At 38.1% G+C, this 21,498-nt stretch overlaps 1 protein-coding gene across 2 annotated transcripts in view; it reads right to left on the reverse strand.

Annotated features, from left to right (window-relative positions):
• Window positions 1-5,326: 5,326 nt before the first annotated feature.
• Window positions 5,327-21,498, reverse strand: part of EIF3E (eukaryotic translation initiation factor 3 subunit E) — a 41,715-nt gene continuing 25,543 nt past the window's right edge. The window contains exons 9-15 of one of the 2 annotated variants that reach the window (XM_009638393.2): window positions 20,394-20,518; window positions 19,305-19,431; window positions 17,079-17,180; window positions 15,922-16,031; window positions 11,523-11,625; window positions 11,123-11,257; window positions 5,346-10,040 (exon numbers count right to left, since the gene is read on the reverse strand). In XM_009638393.2, coding sequence (XP_009636688.1) covers window positions 10,002-10,040; window positions 11,123-11,257; window positions 11,523-11,625; window positions 15,922-16,031; window positions 17,079-17,180; window positions 19,305-19,431; window positions 20,394-20,518 — 741 coding nt within the window. In that variant the 3' untranslated portion in view covers window positions 5,346-10,001. Of the gene's footprint in view, window positions 10,041-11,122; window positions 11,258-11,522; window positions 11,626-15,921; window positions 16,032-17,078; window positions 17,181-19,304; window positions 19,432-20,393; window positions 20,519-21,498 lie in introns of both variants that reach the window. The other variant, XM_035893816.1, reaches the window with a different exon arrangement.

A 21,498-nucleotide genomic window follows, 5' to 3' on the forward strand; every position in this document is an offset into this window, starting at 1 on the left:
TTTTGACAGATGCATCTGGAAGGGGGCTTGTGGAAGGATCCTGAAAGCGGGTCTGGGGGTGGAAGCTCCTGACTAACACAACAGCTACATGTCTGGTTCGGTATTTCAGGCCATTTGACAGCATCAGGATACAGAAACCACCTATAGTGTTTGGAACAACTATGCTCTGTAAATTTTTATCCCCATTTTAGATCAATCTAGCAATAATAAACTAATTCTTACGGTTCCTGGCAGGCTGCCCCAGTATGAGAAGTATTCTCTCCCTTGTTCAAACTAAGGATCATTCAGCCAGACTTCTCATCTAGCTCTGGGAGGTTTGGACTGCGGTGACTTCTTGCTCTCGGCCATCCCCACATCGTGTTATTTATTTGTGGTATTTTGTATAAGAGCTCCTATGCAAATTCTAGCTTGGAGCCTTGGTCCAACGGATAGCGGGAGCTGCAGTCCGCCGTTCCCCCAGTGGCAAGCCTGCTTCGGTGTCACTTAATAAATCACCCTTCCAAATACAAGAGAAAAAAATGTAAGTATGTTGGAAATTTAAAATTGGATCTTTTCTGTCATTCTTCTCTCATCACAAATAAACCAAAAAGAAAAGAAAGACGCTTGTGGTACTAGAAGCTTTTGGATTGTTATAACTACTAACCAAAACCTCCGGGAGGCTGCCAACCAGACTACTTTCCTCAAGCTTATTATTCCATTTCTGTTTCTGCCATTCAACTCAACTGTAATATTTCCATGCAAACAGCACGGTGTGCCCAAAATATCTTATCTTACATTAGAAAGAAAACAAAATTTTTTCAGGGACGACACTGTATCTCTTTTCCCCCATATGGCTGCAACTATGCAAACCCAAAATGGTTTCTCTCTTGGCAGGCAGGCATGATTCCTAATGAGCCAACACATAGAAAACAGATAAAATTAAGAGACAAACACCAGAGCCTATTTTATCCTCTTTCTTTTCCCATCATGCCTTGTCCGGCTCGTACCTCCCCATTATTACCACTAACTAAAGCCGACAGGTATTTAGAAATCACATTTCTATCAATGCCATTGGCTGATGAGCCCCGCACACTGATGCAAATTCAATGCTTCTCCCCCATATTCACAGCTACCAAGAATTTTTATTTTGTCCGTATCTCTGCTCTAACTTCCTCCTAACTTTGCCCAGTACTTTCTGATTCTTCTTATCAGACAGCTTCTTTTCTCCCTGTTTGCCATAACATGCTTCATGTTGTTTCATACTGTCTTTGTACTTTCCCCAGGCTTCTCCTCCACGTGCTACGTCCTGTTTCTTTGGACATCTCTTTCAAACACTCTTCTGGAGTGGAGGCTTCCCCCATGCCTTCCCTTCACACCCTTTATCTGTACTCCCTCATACAGGTCCATAATAATTCCTCAGTTCAAGGATGATACAGCTGGAAAAACCCGTGGGGGGCAAATACTGCACCTCAGATTCTTCACTGCTCTGGAACCAGCAATTTTGAGTTGATACATCCAGCACAAATAGATGGATACCGTTAGTTAAATAGACAGATCCTGCCAGCTGATAGATAACCTTTTATATCCTATTTACTCTTCTCACAAGCGCAGAGTTAACACATTGAGGGGGTGAAAGAGAAGACGGCTGTGTTGCCTCTCTCCAGGAGATCAACTCAGAATCTGTAGAGCAAGTGAAGATAAAGAGAACGTGGTGGGGTACTGGAATGTGTGGGCTTAAACTAACACAATATATACCTCTTTGTGGCTCCCTCTGCCTACACGTTCAACAGTCCTACTGAGTCTGGCTCATATACAATAGCCCATTAGTAATATTTAATATATAATTTTGCTTTTTTCTTCGTAGGAAAAGTTTTTAGTATTTTATCAGCTTTCAGTTCTGCTGACTTCTTACGAGCCTTTTGGGGGATTTTTTTTTTTTTCGGAGCTGGTTTTGGTGGTGAGTAGGAGTGAAGAAAGAAATTCAATAAGCCTGCAGGCAATTGCTGTACTGGCAGTGTGCATTGCTTTTCATTTTGGTATTGGCATGAAGGTCCTCCAAGTAACACAAGCTCTCCTTTTTGACAGAATTGACAGATAAATTATATAACAAGATGCAGTCGGATAGATTTGGGGGGGAGATGAGGACTGAGTGAAGTCAAAATGGAAAGCTCATTTCACATCAAGGGTATTCCTTCACTGTACTATTAAAATAAAGCACCTTTGATCCAAAAGGCTCCTATGGCACTTCACAAAATGTAGCCAAGATTTGAAATGACATGGCTGTCTAAATTAGGTTCCCCAATCTATAGTTGGACATACAGTAACAACTCGATAATCACAAGTGTTTGACCTCTCACAAATTCTGTTTACTTGGTGGGGCACGGACACTGCAAATTATTTGTACCTTTAAGCCATGCGAGTAATTTTAGCTGAAACAGTATATTCTTTGAAAACACTGATTGAATTTGTACAAGAACCTAATATCTAACCATGTTGAAAGCCAAAATAGATGAGTGTCCTTGTTTCTTCTAACTTAATTTGAACCTCCTGGAACCCCACAGAATTCTCTGACATTTCCCATTCTTGGTAACACTTGCTTTATATTCAAATCATACAACATATTGGACTATATTTTTTGTACTAATAATTTCCAATAAATGTTTTCAAAGCTTTGGAAGCTGTCTGCCCTGAGTGAGTCTCAGATCCTTCAGGGAGATTTATAAGGCGGTATGAAGTGAGGAATGGAGAGGAAAAGAAGTTGAAATAAGCCTTTTCCTACACACACAGTAAGAGAGCCATGGCACTAAACAAATAGTCCTAGTTAGGTCAAAAATAAACCTGCGGAAAAGAAACAGGTTGCTCTTTATTCTATATAATGCTCAAACCTCAAAATTTCTTATATTACAAACAAAAATTCTTTGTTCTTTGCCAAAATTCATTAGAAAAAAGGTTTTTACGTCAAGGAAATCATACAATGATGCAAAGTTCATGTAAGTGAGAAGGATGAACTGCGGTTTTACATAGGATAAACTCCTACTGGCTAAATGTCATCACCTTTTTGCCGCTTCAGAAATACATCAGTCTTGCATCATGGGAGGAAAAGTACTCCTTAAAGCAGTACAAATAGGGGGAAAACCCCAAATTAAGTATAATCTGAACAATTATTATCAAATAACACATTGCATTTCTGTGGCCCCTACTGTACAAGCATATGAAAACATACTGAAATAATTAAGTCAACATCCCAATACTCCAAAAACGTACTTTAACTTCTAAGTGCAGACACAAAGATTACATGTTTCTTTTTTGTGAGATTAAACAAGAACTCTGTGTCTAAGCCATGTGTAGAATCTTAATCTTTCCACAGCTCATCGTTCAATCACAAGGTCGATAACCTCTATACATTCAAGAAATGGCTCTTTGGCACAGCAGAATTTTTCCTTAAATACCATAACCTCCCATCACCGAGGCACAATTAAGTGTTCCCACCATGCATGTAAAAAGCTAGTTGTCTTAAGTAGTTGATTCCACATACTCCGCCCATGGTCATTATTAGAGGAATATAATCTGCACGTTCCCACCTCTTAAAAACTCACCTAGTGCAGCTTCCAGCCCGTGGCCGTTTCAGCCAAGCCAGCTGCAGCTAAACAGCACAGCCAGCACCTTTCCACACTTCTACGACGATGTGTGCAAGCTCTCATAAGCATCCAAATTTTTTTTTCATGACAAATTCTTCCATGTACATTGGATATTCACTGTAACAAGAAGCTCAACCTACTAAAACAAGCTTAAACTTTTATGTTGTTTGCATTAAAAATTCTCTTCATGGCCAACTTGGTATATTTAGGGTTGGTTGGCTCCAACATCACAATCTAATTCATACATGTTTTCAAACTCCTTAAGCTGTGGAATATGTTTATAGTGCATTATGATTTTACCTGATACTAAAGTTCAAATTTGTCCAGTGGTCATAATGCATGTATGAATGCAAACCCTCATACAGAAGATATTTTGGGACACAGTGGATGGAGTTTAGTCCATACCATCAGCACAGTGTGGATGGGTGAGGTGTGCTGTGCCTGGTCTAGTCTGCAACTACGTAGCCCACTCTTCTACAAGGGGCGATCGGGATTGTACATTGCCTGAATTCAGAATGCTCTCCTATCACTGAGGATGCACTGAGCAAGACACAAATGTAGTACTTACGAAGATGCATATGGAGCGGAGTCAAGGAAGATGCTGAGATACAGCTGACTCCTTGGTCCAGACTGCAAAGAAGCCATAGCCATCCTCCACTTGACCAACTTAATGTATCTTTGGATAGCTATAAATCCATGATGGTTTTGCTCTTTGCAAAGCATTGCTCATTCTCACACAAAATGAAAATATTCATTAGGAGGCTTGCAGTTTTGCATTTTCACATCTTTAAACTACAGTTCATTTAATCAGGACTGCATTATACAAGTACGGAAGAAAATGATTTTAGAGCCCGTCAGCTGGCTGCTCGGTCCTGGACATGAATTAGTTTCACAACTCTGCTCCTGTTGCCAGTCGCCATCCTCGCTAAGGATACTGAATTGTTGAGTTCGGCTGCAGGGAGCTCACAAGCATCGCCTGCACAGTTCATGGGCAGTCTGTTCTTGGTACGAACCACCACACCATGCTGTTACCCATGGGCCTCAGAAGTCATTATTTTGCTCCAAGGAGGTTGGTGTCTATTTGTTGCCATCTTGTTTATTTACAAAAGCATCAAGGAAAGCCAAGTCCGCTCCTCAGTAACGCTGTGCTCTCAGCACTTTCTGCCGACCTCCTCCATGCACCAGTTCCTGGTTCTGACTTAGAATGACTCCAGCAGCCGGTGCTTTTAGCTGCCACAGCAGAGTCTTAGGCCGTGAAACCTAGTGATGACTGTGGAGCAGAGCGCAATACGTCTGCCTTTCCAAGCTGCTGGTGAGATTTTGTTTAAACCTTCCTTTTAATGGACAGCTCACAGGCATTTCATTTTGCTTTCCTCTTGGATATTAAAGGTTAATTATCAGCTAATTGCAGGGAAGATCGGGAGTTCCTCACACCATTCTTACACTTGTACAGTGTCAGAGGAGCCCATTACAGAAGCAACACTGTTCCTCTTACCGCCACCCTCCTCTTTTAACTAAAGATCCTTGAATGGCTTTTGCAGGCTTAATTTCTGATGGCATTTCTATGACAGGAATTGAGAAGACATTCATTGAAACTATTAAAAAATTTATTAAAAAAATTACAAACATGACAACACATCTTCTCTAAATATGGTTAGCAATGAAACATGTTAACCCCCAGAGAATCAGAGCTTTACATGTTACACGTTTAGAGAAAACTACAGTCTCCATTTTCTACAAAAGAAGGAAAAATTGACGATGTAGCATTGTAACTGCTCAACAAATTTACTGAAAAAAATAAACCAACTTTGTTCAAAGAGTCCTTGCAGCAGGGGAAGTACAAGATTTCCCCATCTTCCACCTTTTTTCCCTTCCTCCTTTCCAAAAAAAGGAGGAAAGAGAGGGAGGCCTTAAACTGGTCGTCTTCTCTTCCCTTTCCGTGGGCTTCTTTTAGCAGTCACTACAAATATTTTGGTAAAATCAAAGCCAAAACAAGAGGCACAAAGTGGATCTTACATTCGTCTAATTTAAGGAGAACAACTGTTCTTGGATGTTTATAAAATATTGCTACTAATGAGATTGCTAAAGCTTACTCAATGGAAAGTTATGACGGAATTTGCGATTGTCACCCTTGAAGCAAGTTTCATCTCCTGCCAACCTACTGCAAAGTCACGCGCTGGCCAGCTGCGTCCCCTGGCTTTGCCTTCCCTCTTCTGCTCCCCCTCCCTGCCGAACTCAATCGTGCCTCAGTTATTTCGTGAAGACCTCCTCGATTCCCCGCGCGCAGAAGGCCGCCTGTTACCAAGACGCGCGGCGACGAGCCCTGCTGAGCACACGCGCCTCGCCCCGCGAGCATCGGCAGGGGCAGGGCAGAGCACCCTCCCGTGCAGCCCGCAAGAGGTTTCATACCGTGAGGTTTAGGCTCAACAAAACATCTCTCTAAATAGCGGTGCTGACACATCCAGGGAAGAAAACGAAGGGGGGTGGGGGCAGACTAAATCCTTATCTGGGCTGCTGAAAGCACACAGTAAATTTACCTCACCAGAGACCCCGGGAACTAAGGCCCTTCCCCGTCTACAGGATAACAAGATTTTGAACGAGGTGTTCTCCTTTCGCCAAGCGAAACCAGGCGCGATCTATGCAATTTAAGATCATGATTTTAGCAACATTACCCTGACTGCCGAACAGCAGAAGCGTTTGAGAACATGCGCACTCCTCTCCAACCACACAACCACCTTAGCTAGCTGTTGGTTTTTATTTCAAAGAGAGCAACACAGACTTTCACAACTTCACCGAGGCAGAGGCAATGCCAGGTGACTGACAGTAGTCTTTTGTTTGAAAAAAAAAAAAAAAAAAAAGAAATTCATATAATTGGAAACATTACCTACAACATACTTGCAGGTAGGTACCTGAGATATCACCAGGGAATACACTTTGCTCTGGATTTTACATCATTTTTATGATTTCTACTTTAGTGAGCCGACCAGCAAGGGTCTCTTTTGGGAAGTGACACAAATTCTCATTTTGAACTCCTGTTCTGAAAACCACCTGACTGCATACTTAAATCCGTGCTTTCAGTGGTCACTGCCCCAGGATTTAAATGTTTGAGACCTACAGTAGCTCATTAGTGCAGGAATTAAAGCATGGGGATGACAAAAAAAAGATTCTGATGCACAATAAATTTCCAGAAGGTACTGTAATCATTTTGAATTGAAGTTTTAATTTAAGGTTTACACACACAAAAAATTCTCAAGCCTCAAAACTGTTTATGTAACTGGTGTCTCACTCAGTAGCTGCGGGAAGCTACCACGAATTTAAGCAGTGCTACGATCTGCACCGATCTTTTCTACGCATGCGCACCTGACAGATGGAAATTCAGAAAAAACAGAATGGAAAGCTGTGATTACACAGTGTTGTCTCCTGAGATGAGATGATTTTAAAACTCTGTTTAAGTAAATTCTTCCTGTCAGAAGGAAAGCTGCATTCCAGCCTTTTCCCTGCTGTTTACAAAAAACATTCCAATTTTATCTCATTTTAAAATTCTTTAATTATTACACAACAGTACTTTTGTGATTGTGTTATCAAACAGGGAACATGGCTATTACGCAACGAGGATTGTTTAAAGCAAGTGTTTGGGGGCTGTGATGATGTAGAACAAATCTACAGTTTGCATTTCAGTCTCCTGAGAGAAAACTTGAGGAACAGTTAAGAAACTTGGCACAAAGAGCATGCTCAGCCTTAGGAAACTCTTGCTCTCCCAAGGCAACTTCCCCGTCACAGGAACCAAACCTATACATAAATAAGAGGAAGCCTTCTGCTGTAGACCAGCTTTTTGCATTGGTGTAGAGAGGCCAGCGACTACCTTTAACTGCTTATTTCCGCTGCTTCTTAAATCCCGTCCGCTAGGCCAGCACAACTGTTTTGACATAATTAAGCACAATAAACCAGGTTTATTAGAGCAAGGTCAGTTCTCTGAAGGCATAAATGGTTGTGCAGCACAAGGGGATGGGAGAAAAGGAGTGCTGTGTGACAGCCAGAACAACCGGCCAAGGAGCATCCACAGGAGAAAGCACGGAAGAAGCTGCCTGCAGAATCAGTGCTTACTGAACGTGTCAGTAACCAAAACCTAATGCTTTTTAGGAAAATGTCTTAAAGAAACCATTGTTAACTACACCCCCACCCCACACATATCCCAGTTCTGTTTTTCTACAGTCCTTTATGTAATGGTAGAATACTTCTCCTTGCAAATGCCCTGTACACCCATTATCTTCTCAGCTATGAATGTTTGTAGGATTTTTGCCCCCTTCCCCCCCATTTTTACAATGGTGAGCACTACAGGATTAGAGAGTAACACAATGAGAAGTTAGATTAAATCATCTGCTGGAAACCACTTCCATTACTCTGCTGTATTAAAGTATGTTGTTTTAGTACAAAGTTAAGTAATTTAGACTGGAAAGGACCTCTGGAGGTCACCAAGTCCAACTCCCTGCTCAAAGCAGGTCTAAGTCTATCAGGATGACCAAGTACTTGTCAAGTTGAGCATCTCCAAGGGTGGAGATTCCATAATCTCTCTGCGTGACTGGTTCTAGTGCTTGATCACCTTCATGGTAAAAAAAAAAAAAAAAAAAAAAATTTTTTTACTCACTAAAATCTAGTTGGGATTTCCCCTTGTTCCAATCTGTATCCATTGCCACTTATCCCACCCCCCTGCACCTTCAAGACCAGCCTTGCCGTGAATCCTCCCATTGAAGGGACAGTAGACAGCAATAAAATGTGGTGCTAGCTTCCTTTTCTTATGGCTGAACATGACTCAGCGCCCTCAGTTTCTTGTTTTAGTCACACGCTCTTGCCTCCTCACATTTTGGCATCCCTCCACTGGACTTGCACCAGAGGATCAGTATCTGCCTCGTATCAAGAAACCCCAAGTTGGTCACAGTCCTCTGGCAGTGTTGTTACAAGGGGAATAATCATTTCCATAAACCCCCCTGTTCCCTCTTTCCTAATAAATCCCAGACAGGATGCTGTGGTTCTGTTATGAGCACGTCTCTTTTTATAAGGCCACCTGCTGACTTGTGTTCACCCTGCTGTCCACCATATCCCCAAGTCCTTTCTAGAAAGTTGCTTTCCAGTTAGTCCATGACCCCTGTCTGCACTGCTACATCAGGTTATGCCATCCCAGATGCAGGGTTCCACGTTTGGCTTTGCTGAACTTCAAGGTGTTCCCACCAGCCAACTTCTCCAACCTGCTGCAGGAGGGATGGCAAGTTAAAACAACTTTCCACACGTAGATGAGTTCCAGATCTTTAGGAGCAAAGAAGGAAAAAGGTACACAGTTGGGATAAGGTGAAGGTCAGTCCTTAGTTTTTCCCCTCAGCCTTAGATGCAAAACTGTACGCAGATACAGTGTCTCTTCCTCTCCAATATTCACATTCACCTCACTGATCAGTCACTATACTTCACAGAACCCCAAACAGGAGCTTGGATTTTCTTGCTTAGAGGTGCTATGACATGTTCTGCAGAGTAAAGGTGCTAAGGAAACCCAGAGAAGTGTGACACACTGGCTGAAAAAAAAAAAAAAACCAAACAAACCCCAAACCCACCCATAAACTTGAAAAACCCTTTTAAATTACAACAGTTGAACAACGCAGGGTTTTGTCATTTCATGTTTGCTTCACGAATCTTAAGAACTTCGGTTTTTAGAATAAAAGCTTTAAACCAGCTCATTAGCCAGACCTTTTGAAACACTTTTTCCTCCCTGAAACAAAAAGATCTACCCCAGGAAGTTTTCAAGACTGGGCAAGATAAAAATGAGATTTAGAACAGGAAAAATTCTGAAGTGTAAGCACAGAGGTCTACTCAAATTATTCTGCATGTAGATTATGTTGGGTTTCATAAAAGGTGTAGGCTACACATGCCTTCAACTCTACCAAGCTTCTGTGACAAATAAACAAAAACATGGAAGTGCAGAAAAATACTTTGTTTGACCAAATGTTCAGTGGGGATCCACTTGTTTGTACCATCTGCTTTTCATTTTTTTAAATGCGACACTTGCAATAGGTAATAACTAATTCCCCACTTCCAGACTCAGACAGCTGAGAGCACAGGCATCCTCCGGTACAAACAGAAGTAACAGAATTGATGTTTCATGTTTTGCAAATGGTGATCCAAAATGCTTCAGAACACCATTTTAGCAAAAAAGCCCCTATACAACATAATTAAATACTTAACTAGTTAAGTTAGAGAGATGCGCAGACTGTTAAAATTAGCCAATTTTATTCAAATAATCTTAGACAGAACACATAATTACCTTTTCTCAAAAAAGTTACATATTTATGTGCTTTTTAGTCAAATGAAAACTGATTTTCCCCCCTCTGCAGAAGTATTTCAGTAGAAGCCAGAGTCTTGAGTAGCCCAGTTAGGTGCCTAAAAAAGAAATAAAAAAGGATTAGTAGAAAAGAAATTACTACATTATCTGTTGGTTACCAAAATTTATGAGAAATTAAAAAAATACTTATATATGGCTAATAAGTGGGAATACTGCTAATTAGTGAAGGATACCCTGTAAGTTGAAAGCAAGTATTGATATAGCAGAAATACATGCTGCAGTTAAGTTGTACAGCCTGAGTCCCCCAAGCTACTAGTTTCAAAAAGGAAGAGTTCTAGAAAATTCCAAAATAAATAATTTGGCAGCTATATTTTTTAAAGAAAATAACATCACTTAAGTTTCACATGACTTCGCTTTAATAGAACAAACTAATGCACCACTATTTGTCCAACTTCCATCAGTATTTCAGCCAGCCAGTGAAGAAGTCTCATAAGACTTTGAATATTTTGTAAGTTCTTTTAATGTGTGGTTGGTTTGTTTGGTTTTTTTGGGTCTTTTTTAAGTATGTATGGCTGGGTCCTTAGTGGACCTCAGTCATCCACCTTACACTGTTCTTCTCCCTCACAAAGCTTCCCTATTGTAAGGTGGACCAAGGCAAAACCAGATGATCTTGCCAACTTCCTTATTTTCACTGGTTCTTAAACCTCTGGATGACCTATTTAGAGTCCCTAGTGCTACATGAAGTGGGTTTAACAGTTAGGGTTCTGCACAACTCCTCCTTCATGTTTCAGTCTTAAGCATCATTCATTCTTCTCTCTATACATACACCTACAGATACTTTTTTCAAGTGGATTGTACTTGAGAAGTAATACAACTACTTTAGTAAGTGTCACCCTTCAAAAATCAGCCCTTTTCAGGCGGTGAAGGAGACCATGTGAAGGAAGTATAGAATCAAATAACTACAAAACCACACCTAGTTACACAACAAAAAAAGGAATACCTAGTGATGAGGAGGCAAGAAGAAAGCAAGAATCACTGTCTAATGCTCAGCATAAGAAAATAGATCTTTTCCTATTTAATTCCTAGTGCAGAACTAGAAGTGGGTAAATCTGATGAATTAAGGAACAGTTAAGAAAAAGAGAGAGAGCAGGAATTCAGAAAAAGTGTAACTTATACCAACCTCAGATCTACCACTCTGATTCAATTTCTTCTCAATGTTCATCGCCAACATTTGGCTACGGAAAGACAGGCTTTTGGTCTTTTCAATCACTTGCTGATAAGGTGAGACTGCGTTGTTGCCCATGACGACATGGCCCTAAACCACAGGAAAAACAGAGCAAATTTAAGTCACTCAGAATGCGTATGCCTTTCATTTAATGCTCTGCTTTCAGAGCTTTCACATCACCTTACACACAGGATCAAAACAGAATAAATGAAGTCTAGTACACCTTTGGCCAAAGAAGAGGAAAAAAAAAAAAAAAAAAAGAAGCAGAAACTTGAATTTGCTGTTCCCAAACAAGGTAGAAGAAATTTAATGAAAAATTCAACAAATTCACTTGGATCCATCTATACAATCTTACCAGCTTTGAATCCAATTTGGCATCTAGTCGTGCATTTCGAATTAGATTGACAATCCACCTTTCCGCTTCTTCAGGAGTCATATTTAGTTTATCTGCCAACATACTAAAAGATAACAGACTTATCAAAAGGTGAAATAGAATCCCTCTGATGTTGGTAAACACGACTAGGGACTATGGAGTACAAGTTAAACCAACACAAAATTTGGCACAGCCCAAACCATGTATTTGGTAAATAGCACAGATCTGGGAAGCATACTTTCAATTGACCAAAATGACTTCAAAGCTTACATACATGCACTCCTGCACATCTCCCACCCCCGCTGCTTTACATTGGGACATTGTGAATAAGGAAGTCACATCATGAAAGTATATACTTGCTTGTTCTGAACTACATCTTCCGCTTAGATCTTGACCTGCACGATTTTTATATATTCCTATTAAACCTTGCCTACTTGAACACTATTTGGAAAATCATCAATTCAGTAATCTCACCACAACATAAACCAGCAACCATTATTATAAATAGAACAACTGAATTGCTTTTATTCTTATTTAAATCCAGCCAGCAGTCACGAAAGTTTAATTAGTCCAGAAAAGCGTCTCTCGGTAGCTCACTTAGCAACAAACTTCACCCTGAAGTTTCAGGAATAAGAGCCATAAGACAGAGTTTGGTATAGAAGATGTGACAGATAAGACTACGCTCAAACTTCCTGCAGTTTCAAGGAGGGATGGTGGGGGAAGACAGAGAAAGGAAAATTCTTAATGAAACAAGCACTCTTGTACAGGAATAATTCCTTCTGATGGTGTTTCCTGTGGCTTTCCAGGCAACTCCTTTGGCTTCCTGCTGGCAGTTGGCTCATACAGGACATTTGTAACGCTCATTCTTCCATCAGCTTTCTGACTAAGGTAACAAACATGAGGTAAGAGCTACAGACATGACCAAAAAGCCAGCTGGCTATGCTGAGTTGCACAAGAGGTCGATTTCTCACCATGTAACAGGGTCTTGCTTAAACAGATTTTTCTCCACCTGAAAGACTGATTTCCCTCTTGACAATTGTTAGTGTCAAGTGAATACATTATAATGTATCAATTATTAGCTTGTCTACCTAGCTAGACTATCTATGTAGTCTTCTTTACACGTTATTCTCTCCTATAGGTTCTTGATCTCTTACCCTTCTGCCAACTATAAAAGTAAATTCCGTTTTTGACACAGAAAAACATGAAGTGAAGCGAATAGAAAAAAAAAGCAAGAAAAGTTGTGTTCTAGATTACCATTGTTCATAAAGATCCTCACTATAACCCAATAAAAATTAGTGAACTATAATTAAATAATATTATTAATATTTAAAGAATGCTGTCTACCATTTCAAGTTACAGGTGATTTCAAAGGGTAGTTTCCCAATAATAGTTTCAAAACCAGTTCTTTAGATAATTTCTGTCCCTCTGTTTTATAAGGAGATTCACTTATTTGGGTCATGCTAAGACATGTGTTATTTAAGTTTTCCTTTCCTTAAAAGGCATGTTTACTGAATTCCACACATTTTCATATCTAAACAAGTCTATCTTGTACTGTGCAAACAGAAAACTATCTAGAAAGGAAGAGTAAAGCATATTCAGCTCTTCAGTTAACTACAGGCATATCAAACTAACCAAAACACATTCTGAATTAATTTCATCTATTACTCCCGATTAAACATGATATTTCAAAGAGTAAACTAATTGCAGGATGATTTCAGATGTATAAATTTTAAGTTATAACTGATAAAGCAACTACATCCTTTGGAAAAATGTCAGCTGCCTAACAGCTGTAAGTAGTTAAAAAAAAAATATTAAATGAGCCATCTATTTTCCATTTAACATAAGGAATAGCAGATTTCCCACTAATTGTTTTCAAATTTGTTCTGAATAGTTAAACAGTACTTATCAAGCACTGTGGTACAACCAACTAGTTTTCAAGTCCAGGAATAGCAGTGGAAATCACTTGTGGACAAAGAAATGCAAGAACTATGCCTCAGTCAAATTTTAATTAGAAGCATTTTGACTGGCCGATTTCCTCAAAAACAAGTCTGATATGCACTAAGAAATACGTAGGCATCCCACTTAATAAGCCCAAATCTAATGATTGTTACAGCTTGTGCAGAAATGTAAGGCTTATGTCCACTATTTAAAACACAATGACCTACTGAAAAGAATCTCACTACTGATGACCGATTCCACATGCAATCCACATGAAGTGATACGTGGTAGGAATATCCACGTCAATCTGAAACGTAGGTCTCAACTCAAAGTCTATCACTTGCTCCAGGACACACCGTAATGCTTATAAAATAAAGACACTACTACCTCCTTACACTTAGACGTAACAAGGAGAGCCAACTATTTTCTATCATACTTGGAAGTTGAAATACCACATATGGCACAAAAACCACCCCTGTAAAATAAGTACTAGACACTAAATAAATGACAGCCACCTACCATAAACCTTCATTTGTTCAATAAAGCTTGCTCTTTCTGCTGTAATGAAACATTGCTATGTTACCCACAGTTTATCAGCATCTTTTGACAGTGAGACTTGAAGCATACTTAAGATACATCCTTCGGACTCTTTGCTCATTGATTGGAGCCAGATCAGAGAAGCAGACTTCTTAGAAAGACATCTAGTCTTCAGTTAAAAAGGCTTAAACATCTAGTTTCACTGAAAAACTTGTGCATGAATATTTGCTGTATTCACAATACTAGAAGTCATTTATAGAGAACAGCAAGACACTATTGGGTTTTATATTCCCCAGAAATTCACCACTAAGGGATCTTTATTTACATTTTTTTCTTCCAAATACTTATTCAAACACCCTTTAAACCTTAAGTGTGCAGTACTCTGCTTAAAGTGATTTTAGATAAAGTATTAGACCCCCTTATAAAAATGAAGTATGGAAAAGTTTTGTTCACAGCATCCAGTTCAGTTTACTGTTATGACTATGCTTCAACCACAATACACCACAGCTGATTAAAATGCTCAAATTCACTGTTTGCTTTTTATATTGAAGTCATTGACTATTTTAATCCAATACAAAGGATAAAAAAAATAAATTTCAAAATGCATTGAAGACAAATGTGTCACCCAGTAAACAGAGCTTAAAAGTAGTAAGAATCTTTGTCCTTTCTCTGACTATACCTACCCATGAAAAAAAGCAACCCTTTCAATAAGCTTGCAAAACTAAGACAATTTTCTCTCAAGTCCTTCCCTTTTGAAATCAAGCAGCGTTAAATAGCTTCCTCAGAGGACCAGATGCACACATTTGCTCTGGATGCAAGCTGGTAACAAGACTCCATTGAACTTGATCGATTTAACAGCCTCTGTTTCTGCTGTCTCAAGGATTTCTGCACTGTTCTCTACCATTGAGATTTTTATAGCATTCAGAGTTTTTCAGTTCACTTTTTTTCCTTTTTAATTTAAGGGATGTGGAAATATGGGGAACAGGGGCAAAGGCCAAGTGGAAAAGGATCTCAAGCATGCATAACAACATCTTCCTGCTTAGTTTTTACAATAGAAGCATCAGAGCTGATCCATTTGAAAAGTCTGCTTTTAGAAAATTAATTTGAGTAAACAACAGACATCTTTGCTAATAAGAACATCATTCTCTTACAGCTGGATCACTCACTTTGTGCCACAGGGAATAAGGTCTATTGCTTTCTATTTAATTAATGAAAAAAGCAATACAATTCTACCAATTTTGAAAGAACATACCTATAAGACAGACATGGGTATCACTATCTACCAAATATAAATAAATTTAAGCAACTGCTGTATTTGCAATTTGTATTTACTTAATATTACCACTCTATATCAGTATGTATGGAATTGAACTCTTAATTAAGACACCTGGACTTTGGTGACACTGGGTATGAAAGTTCACATTAAATCCAGTAGACATCTAACTTGACACCATGAGAAAGTTTTAGCTTGAAAGAACTGTTTGTTTGGCAGGCTGGGGGTGGTAGAGAGAGGTTGTTTTAAAGTTAACCACAAGAATTCAACTTTAAAATATGATGGGTGCAATTTAAGTATATCACATTAGAGCTATGAAACCAGAAAGACAACTATCCAATTAGATTTTATTTAGTTATTAGTTTAACTTATGTTTGTATTTATGTATTATATATTATATAAATTTACTATATAATATATATTGTATACAATTATATCTAATATTAAATATTACATCTTATATAGCATAATATATAAAGCATTATTTATAATATACATCTATTTATAATATTTAGTTTATGTATTTTGTTTATCTGATGACTGAATATTTTACTACTAAAAAGTTTATACTGTTTGTCAAACTGTCATTCATGATTGATTTTTCCGAACTGCCATGTTAAGAAGTTATCTTACCCGATGCTGATGCATTGATGGATGCGACAAAAAGTCTCAAATATAAAGAGACGAGCATTCTCAATGAAGTCCTCAAGGCATGCCACTAAGAAGAAATCATTCACAAGCACCTGTAAACGTAAGGAAGAAGGGAACACTGAGAACAAACATGGAAGTAGTAATTTACCAGTAGACACTGTCAGGAAGTTAAGATCAGTGAATGGTTAATCTAAAATCAGTTCTTAGTATATTCCAAAATATGGAGAAAAAGTTAAGAGTTAGCAGAAATTTTCGTTGGTTCTGCAGCTTGCTAAATTAAAATCGCATGCTAGCAAGATCACCAAGGTCTGACGCAAGAAGAGAACAAGGTCTACTGCTGCCATAACTCTACCGAAGATCCCTCTAACATAAAATATAACTCCTCCCTCATATTTTATGATTCTTCTCTCACTCCGCAGTTTGATCAGCGTTCTCCTCACTATGCAAACCAGCTTACTTAGTAGTGCAAGCATGCCTACAAAGTTCAGATTACAGGACCACCAGTGCCATGCAGTGAAGATGATTGTAAGCCTCCTGATTTACCCAATTAAGTGACTAATACTAATGAAAGGAAAGCCAAACCAGAGGCTCTAAGAATTGGTACTAATTTTCAGCTATTAGAAATACTAACTTTTACACTAGTCAACCCAAGTATTAGATATTTTGAACTGTACATAGTAGGTTAATTAAGAATTTTTCAGGAATATGTATTTAACTATCCTAATGTTATTTCACATTACTTTTCACCACTACAGTTCCAAGATGCAGTATCTTTCAGAACAAAAGTCAAGCCCAAGCTTTTCTTCAAGTACTTCTCAAACACTAATGGAAAAGATGAAGCTCAGCCAAAGGCATGATTACCTATTCTCCTCTTCTTCTAAAATTGCTTAAATAGAATTTTAAAGCTATATCCTCACCGATAAGTCTTGCTTAAGTGTTACAAAATGAATTGTCAAAGAAAACCCCCAACCAACCACAAACCCCACCAAAACCACCACACACCCGTGAATGAGCTTGAGCTCATCATAAAACATTAGCAATAGAATCAAACACCACTTCAAACAAATTAGCTGGCCATTGTGAATTTGAGAGATCTTTATGTAAAGGAAGAAGTATCTTATAAATGTTATAAGCCTTACTGTTTCACACTCTCTCAGCTTCTTCTGTGCACCATCAAAATCAAAATTAACGTACAAGCATTCCACAAACTCTGTGATAGGGTCCCTGTACGTGTAGGACTCCTGTCCAAAAGATTAGGAACAATATTAGGAATCAAGGCCACAGGGTCACTGAAGTATTCCTTATATTCTTCAAACAAAATTTAATACTGGAAACAAGTCCATACATCACCTTAAAAAATATATTAAACTTCCCAATTCCTCTTATAAAAGCTGCATAAATGTGTGCTTTCCCCCGCTCCCCAATACTCTGGTTAAACAACCAGAAGTGTAGTTTCATCTTCAGCACTTAGGGCTGCAATCTTTGGGTTAGAAAAATGTCAGAGACAAGAGCTGTTTCTGTAAACAGCTGTTTGGTAAAAAAAGAAAGTCTTCCTAAATTCTGATTTTGAAGACTAGTCCAACACCAAATCCTTCATACTTCAAACTGAATGATCATTCGATTTACATGGACAACATGCCAACACAAATAACACTACTTTCTATACACAAAAAGTATTTGAATTTCAGCATTACAGGAATTACTCAAACTTTCCCGCTACTTTCTATACACAAAAAGTATTTGAATTTATTTCAGCATTACAGGAATTACTCAAACTTTCCCAACTACAAGGCAGGAACAACGTTAGATCTATATTCATCTGTGTAAATTAAGACCTAACTAAACATCCTCTGATACATCTCTAATGCACATTTTAAGACAGCTTAACTCACTATTTGTCGATATCTGCTTTAATCTGCTGATCTCATTGTATGCTAAGGGAGCTACTAAGACAGATTTTTTTTTTCTGAATCAAAGTTTTTCCTTCCCCAAAGAACTATATTTACAGTTTTTTTACATCAAAATTGTACTGGTTAACCTTGTAATTAACATCCTCTATGTAAAACAGTCTAGCAATCAATCCGCTTTTAAATTTCATAGAAACAAGCAACAAACTGCTTACTTGTAAGTTCAATACTTGCAAAGGTATTACAAGTATTAGCAATCTCTAATTGTTAACAAAGCAATCAGCCTACCATAAGTCATTTGACAAATCACTTCATTCAATGCTTTGTTTTTCCTACATATACAGATCCCTGGTTATCCCATCTGATCCACTTTCAAATCCGTAAAACCTCTACCACTTCATGATTTAATATGATGAACCATACAGAGTAGAAGAGTATTAAGAAATAAATTTCTTATCAGACTTTTCAAAACCAAAACCAACACAGCTGGTACATTCAAAAATAACACCCTAGCAATCCTTTTATTATTCATACCCATTGTACAAGATAAAATTAAAGCAAAAAAAGTTGTAAAATGTTAATGTACTTCAAGTATTAGAAATTCATATTACTTGAGAAGTTAAATGCTAAAATCAGGTTTTAGCTTAAGATAAAAAAAAATGAGTCCTAACACTTCAACTAGTTTATAGCTTCTCTAGCTACTTCTTTTGTGAACACTAATGCTTAAAACCAGATTAAGATATGCTTAAAATTTGATCTTTGCATGGATTGTGCTTTGCGTAGGTAGTTACAGCAAAGCTTTAAGTGGATATAATTGATTGCTAGCCTATAGTAACTGTATTGTCACATACATATAATAGTTTATTATTCACAATATACGTTACTAAGTGTTTGAAGTATGGTGGCTCATATACAAGTTGCATACTGATTTCAGATAAAAAAAAAAATCTTTGCCATAACCCCCTTGATTGCTACTAAGCACAATTATTTTATTTCTCTTGTCCGTGTCTACATCCTCATATAACCGTGACAACAGAAGCATTTTCAAGAAAATGCACATGAACACAAAACAATGCACACACAGTTCAGTTGTTGTGAAATGCAAACAAAATCAGTACAACAATTACTTATAGGGCTGGCTGAAAGAATAATCAGATCCAAAGCCATTTCACATCTCTTGCTGAGTTTTCTACATTTAATCATACAGAAAGAAAAGCAAAATCAAGTGTATATTCTATTTTACCCATTGCTTGTTGGCATAAAGGGAGGAAAAAAAGTTATTCTGTCCTCCCACTGACTGACATGCATTTTAGTTCACAGGGAAAAACTAGTTCAGTGAGGGAAAGTGAGCCCCAAAATACAAAAGTACAAGTCCTAAACCAGGCATACTATTAGAAGAAAGTTATTATGAAGTCTCAGTAAAAAAGTACAGAAACTATCATATATTTCAGTCCTTACCTGCTGAATAACCTTGACTAGATCTTTCAGCACTTGTCTGCGTTTTCGAACATCCTTATTTGTTATGACTGCAGTAGTCAGATATCTGAGGATATGTGGGCACATTGTCTGAATTGCATTGAGATACCTAGAAAGACAAAAAATACAAAAAAAATACAGATAAAGCAATTTTGCATCAAGACAGTATTCATAATAAATAGCTTATGCACCTTTTATGCAGTACAACACTAGGCCTTATAACTGACCATCCATTCAACTATAGAAGGATTATTTATTTTTGTTAACCAGTGATGATCTTTTTGGTAGGGGGAGGAGAGAGGGAAGCAAGGGGAAGAGAAGGCAGCAATGCGCTAGGGAGAGAAGAAAAGGGCTAGCACTGCAAAAGAACAGTCCATGTGCTAATTACAGGTCAACACAGGCCTAAGCTGTCAGCTACACTGATTTCACAAGAGGGGTTTGCACAGGCACACAGAACCACAGGAAAGCCTTTTTCGTATTGTCATTCAAGCCTGCAGCTTTCCTGTTCAATCTTCCAATGAATTAGCCCGTATTTACAAGTGAGAAATATAAATTAAAATTGAAAAAACCAAACACAAACATACACTATGAAACTAAAAGGAGGCAAAAAAGCCACTGCAAAGTACCAGTCTACTTGGATCATCGCGCAAAAAATTCAACTGCTTTTCTTCAGTACTCTTCTCCTATTCTAATACACTACCTCCAAGCAGGTACTAGGAGAGCAAAACTTTTAACTAATTTCTCAGTGTTAAGCTGTTCTAGACTCCTAGATCTACACATAAGAAGCTAGCCCTCTCGTAAATGTCTACAGTGTTTCAATTTTCATTTTTGTTCTCAGAATTTCCTCAAGAACCCTTCTTAAATAGGTTTTGTGAAATTCAAATAGAACCATACCTTCCCCTATAGCTGTAAAAAATGTGGTAGGAGTTGGTAATCTAGCAAAAACAGTTATTCTACCCCTTTCTAAGCACCAGTAGGAAGAACTGACTGAAAAATGTTCAACAAGTTTGCATATTCATCATCTGCCTTCATTTGGATTTAAAGACCCCAACATACTGCAACACAACTTACTGTGGTTGATAGAGAAAAAGGTCAATGATATTGTCTCTCCCTTTAGGATGATTAAAAAACACAAACAAAGACCAGTGGATGAGCCATGTTCTTTGCTGAAGAGACTGCAGGGGAGAGCTGACAGACTAAAAGAAAACATAACATTGGTTTAAGTCAAGTAAAACACAGAACATTTGCATGAATACTAATACATGGAAACCTGTAATTGTTCAAACATTCGTGATTTTCCGCTGGCTCATTTTAGCTGTTATCACTCTCAGGCTCAGTTTGACCTCTAGCTTTTTAATCTGTCATCTGTTAAAGATAAATCTGCTGGAAGTTATAACCAAGATAAATTTTCCAATATTATATTCCAAACTGTTTGCCAAAATTTGTATGCTGTTATGGCAAGAGCATAGATTTTAGTTCTCCAAAGACCACCATGCTAACGCAAGTTATTACTTCCCTTTTTAATCCTGAATTTTGTTTCTTGTACTCCCTTTTCAGATGTGATCTGAGTAACTACTTGGCTTCACTAGCTTTTCAGTTCTTCTTCCTTTCTAAAGTCTCACAAGAGCTTTTTTGCCATACACTCTCAGACAATGATGAAACACCATAATCACTTTCAACCAAGAAATAAGAATTTAACCACCTTCATTTAGACCAGCTGATAATGCACAAGTAAAGATTCAGCTCTAAGTATCTGTATGAGCTCCAAATTTCAGCAGCGCTTCGAACAGATTTGCAAAGCAACGTGCTGAGAATGAACTGACATTGCAAGTAATAATCACTCCAAAGAGCATGACAACTAACTACTATGTTTCTATCCTAAAAAAATCTTGGAGTCTGATGAATAAGTCAAATTTAATACGTTATTAAAACCATGTAGGTTAATAAAGGTGAAAAAATTAGAGAAGAAAATGTGTTAACATTAGTTATCTGCCACATGGATAAAGAACTATTGGGGGAAGGATGGGATGGATGCCCAAAACACCAAACATCTTTTTCAAGATTCTGGTTCAGGAGAGCAGAACTCTTGTATTTCAGATGTGGCCACTGAAGCCCCATGAGCAGAGAGGAAGACTGAGAGGTCCTTAAATCACTTCAGTTGCTCTGAACTAGTACT

This window comes from Egretta garzetta, unplaced genomic scaffold, assembly GCF_000687185.1.
Source record: "Egretta garzetta isolate BGI_Z169 unplaced genomic scaffold, ASM68718v1 scaffold154, whole genome shotgun sequence".
Taxonomy (NCBI): Eukaryota; Metazoa; Chordata; class Aves; order Pelecaniformes; family Ardeidae; genus Egretta; species Egretta garzetta.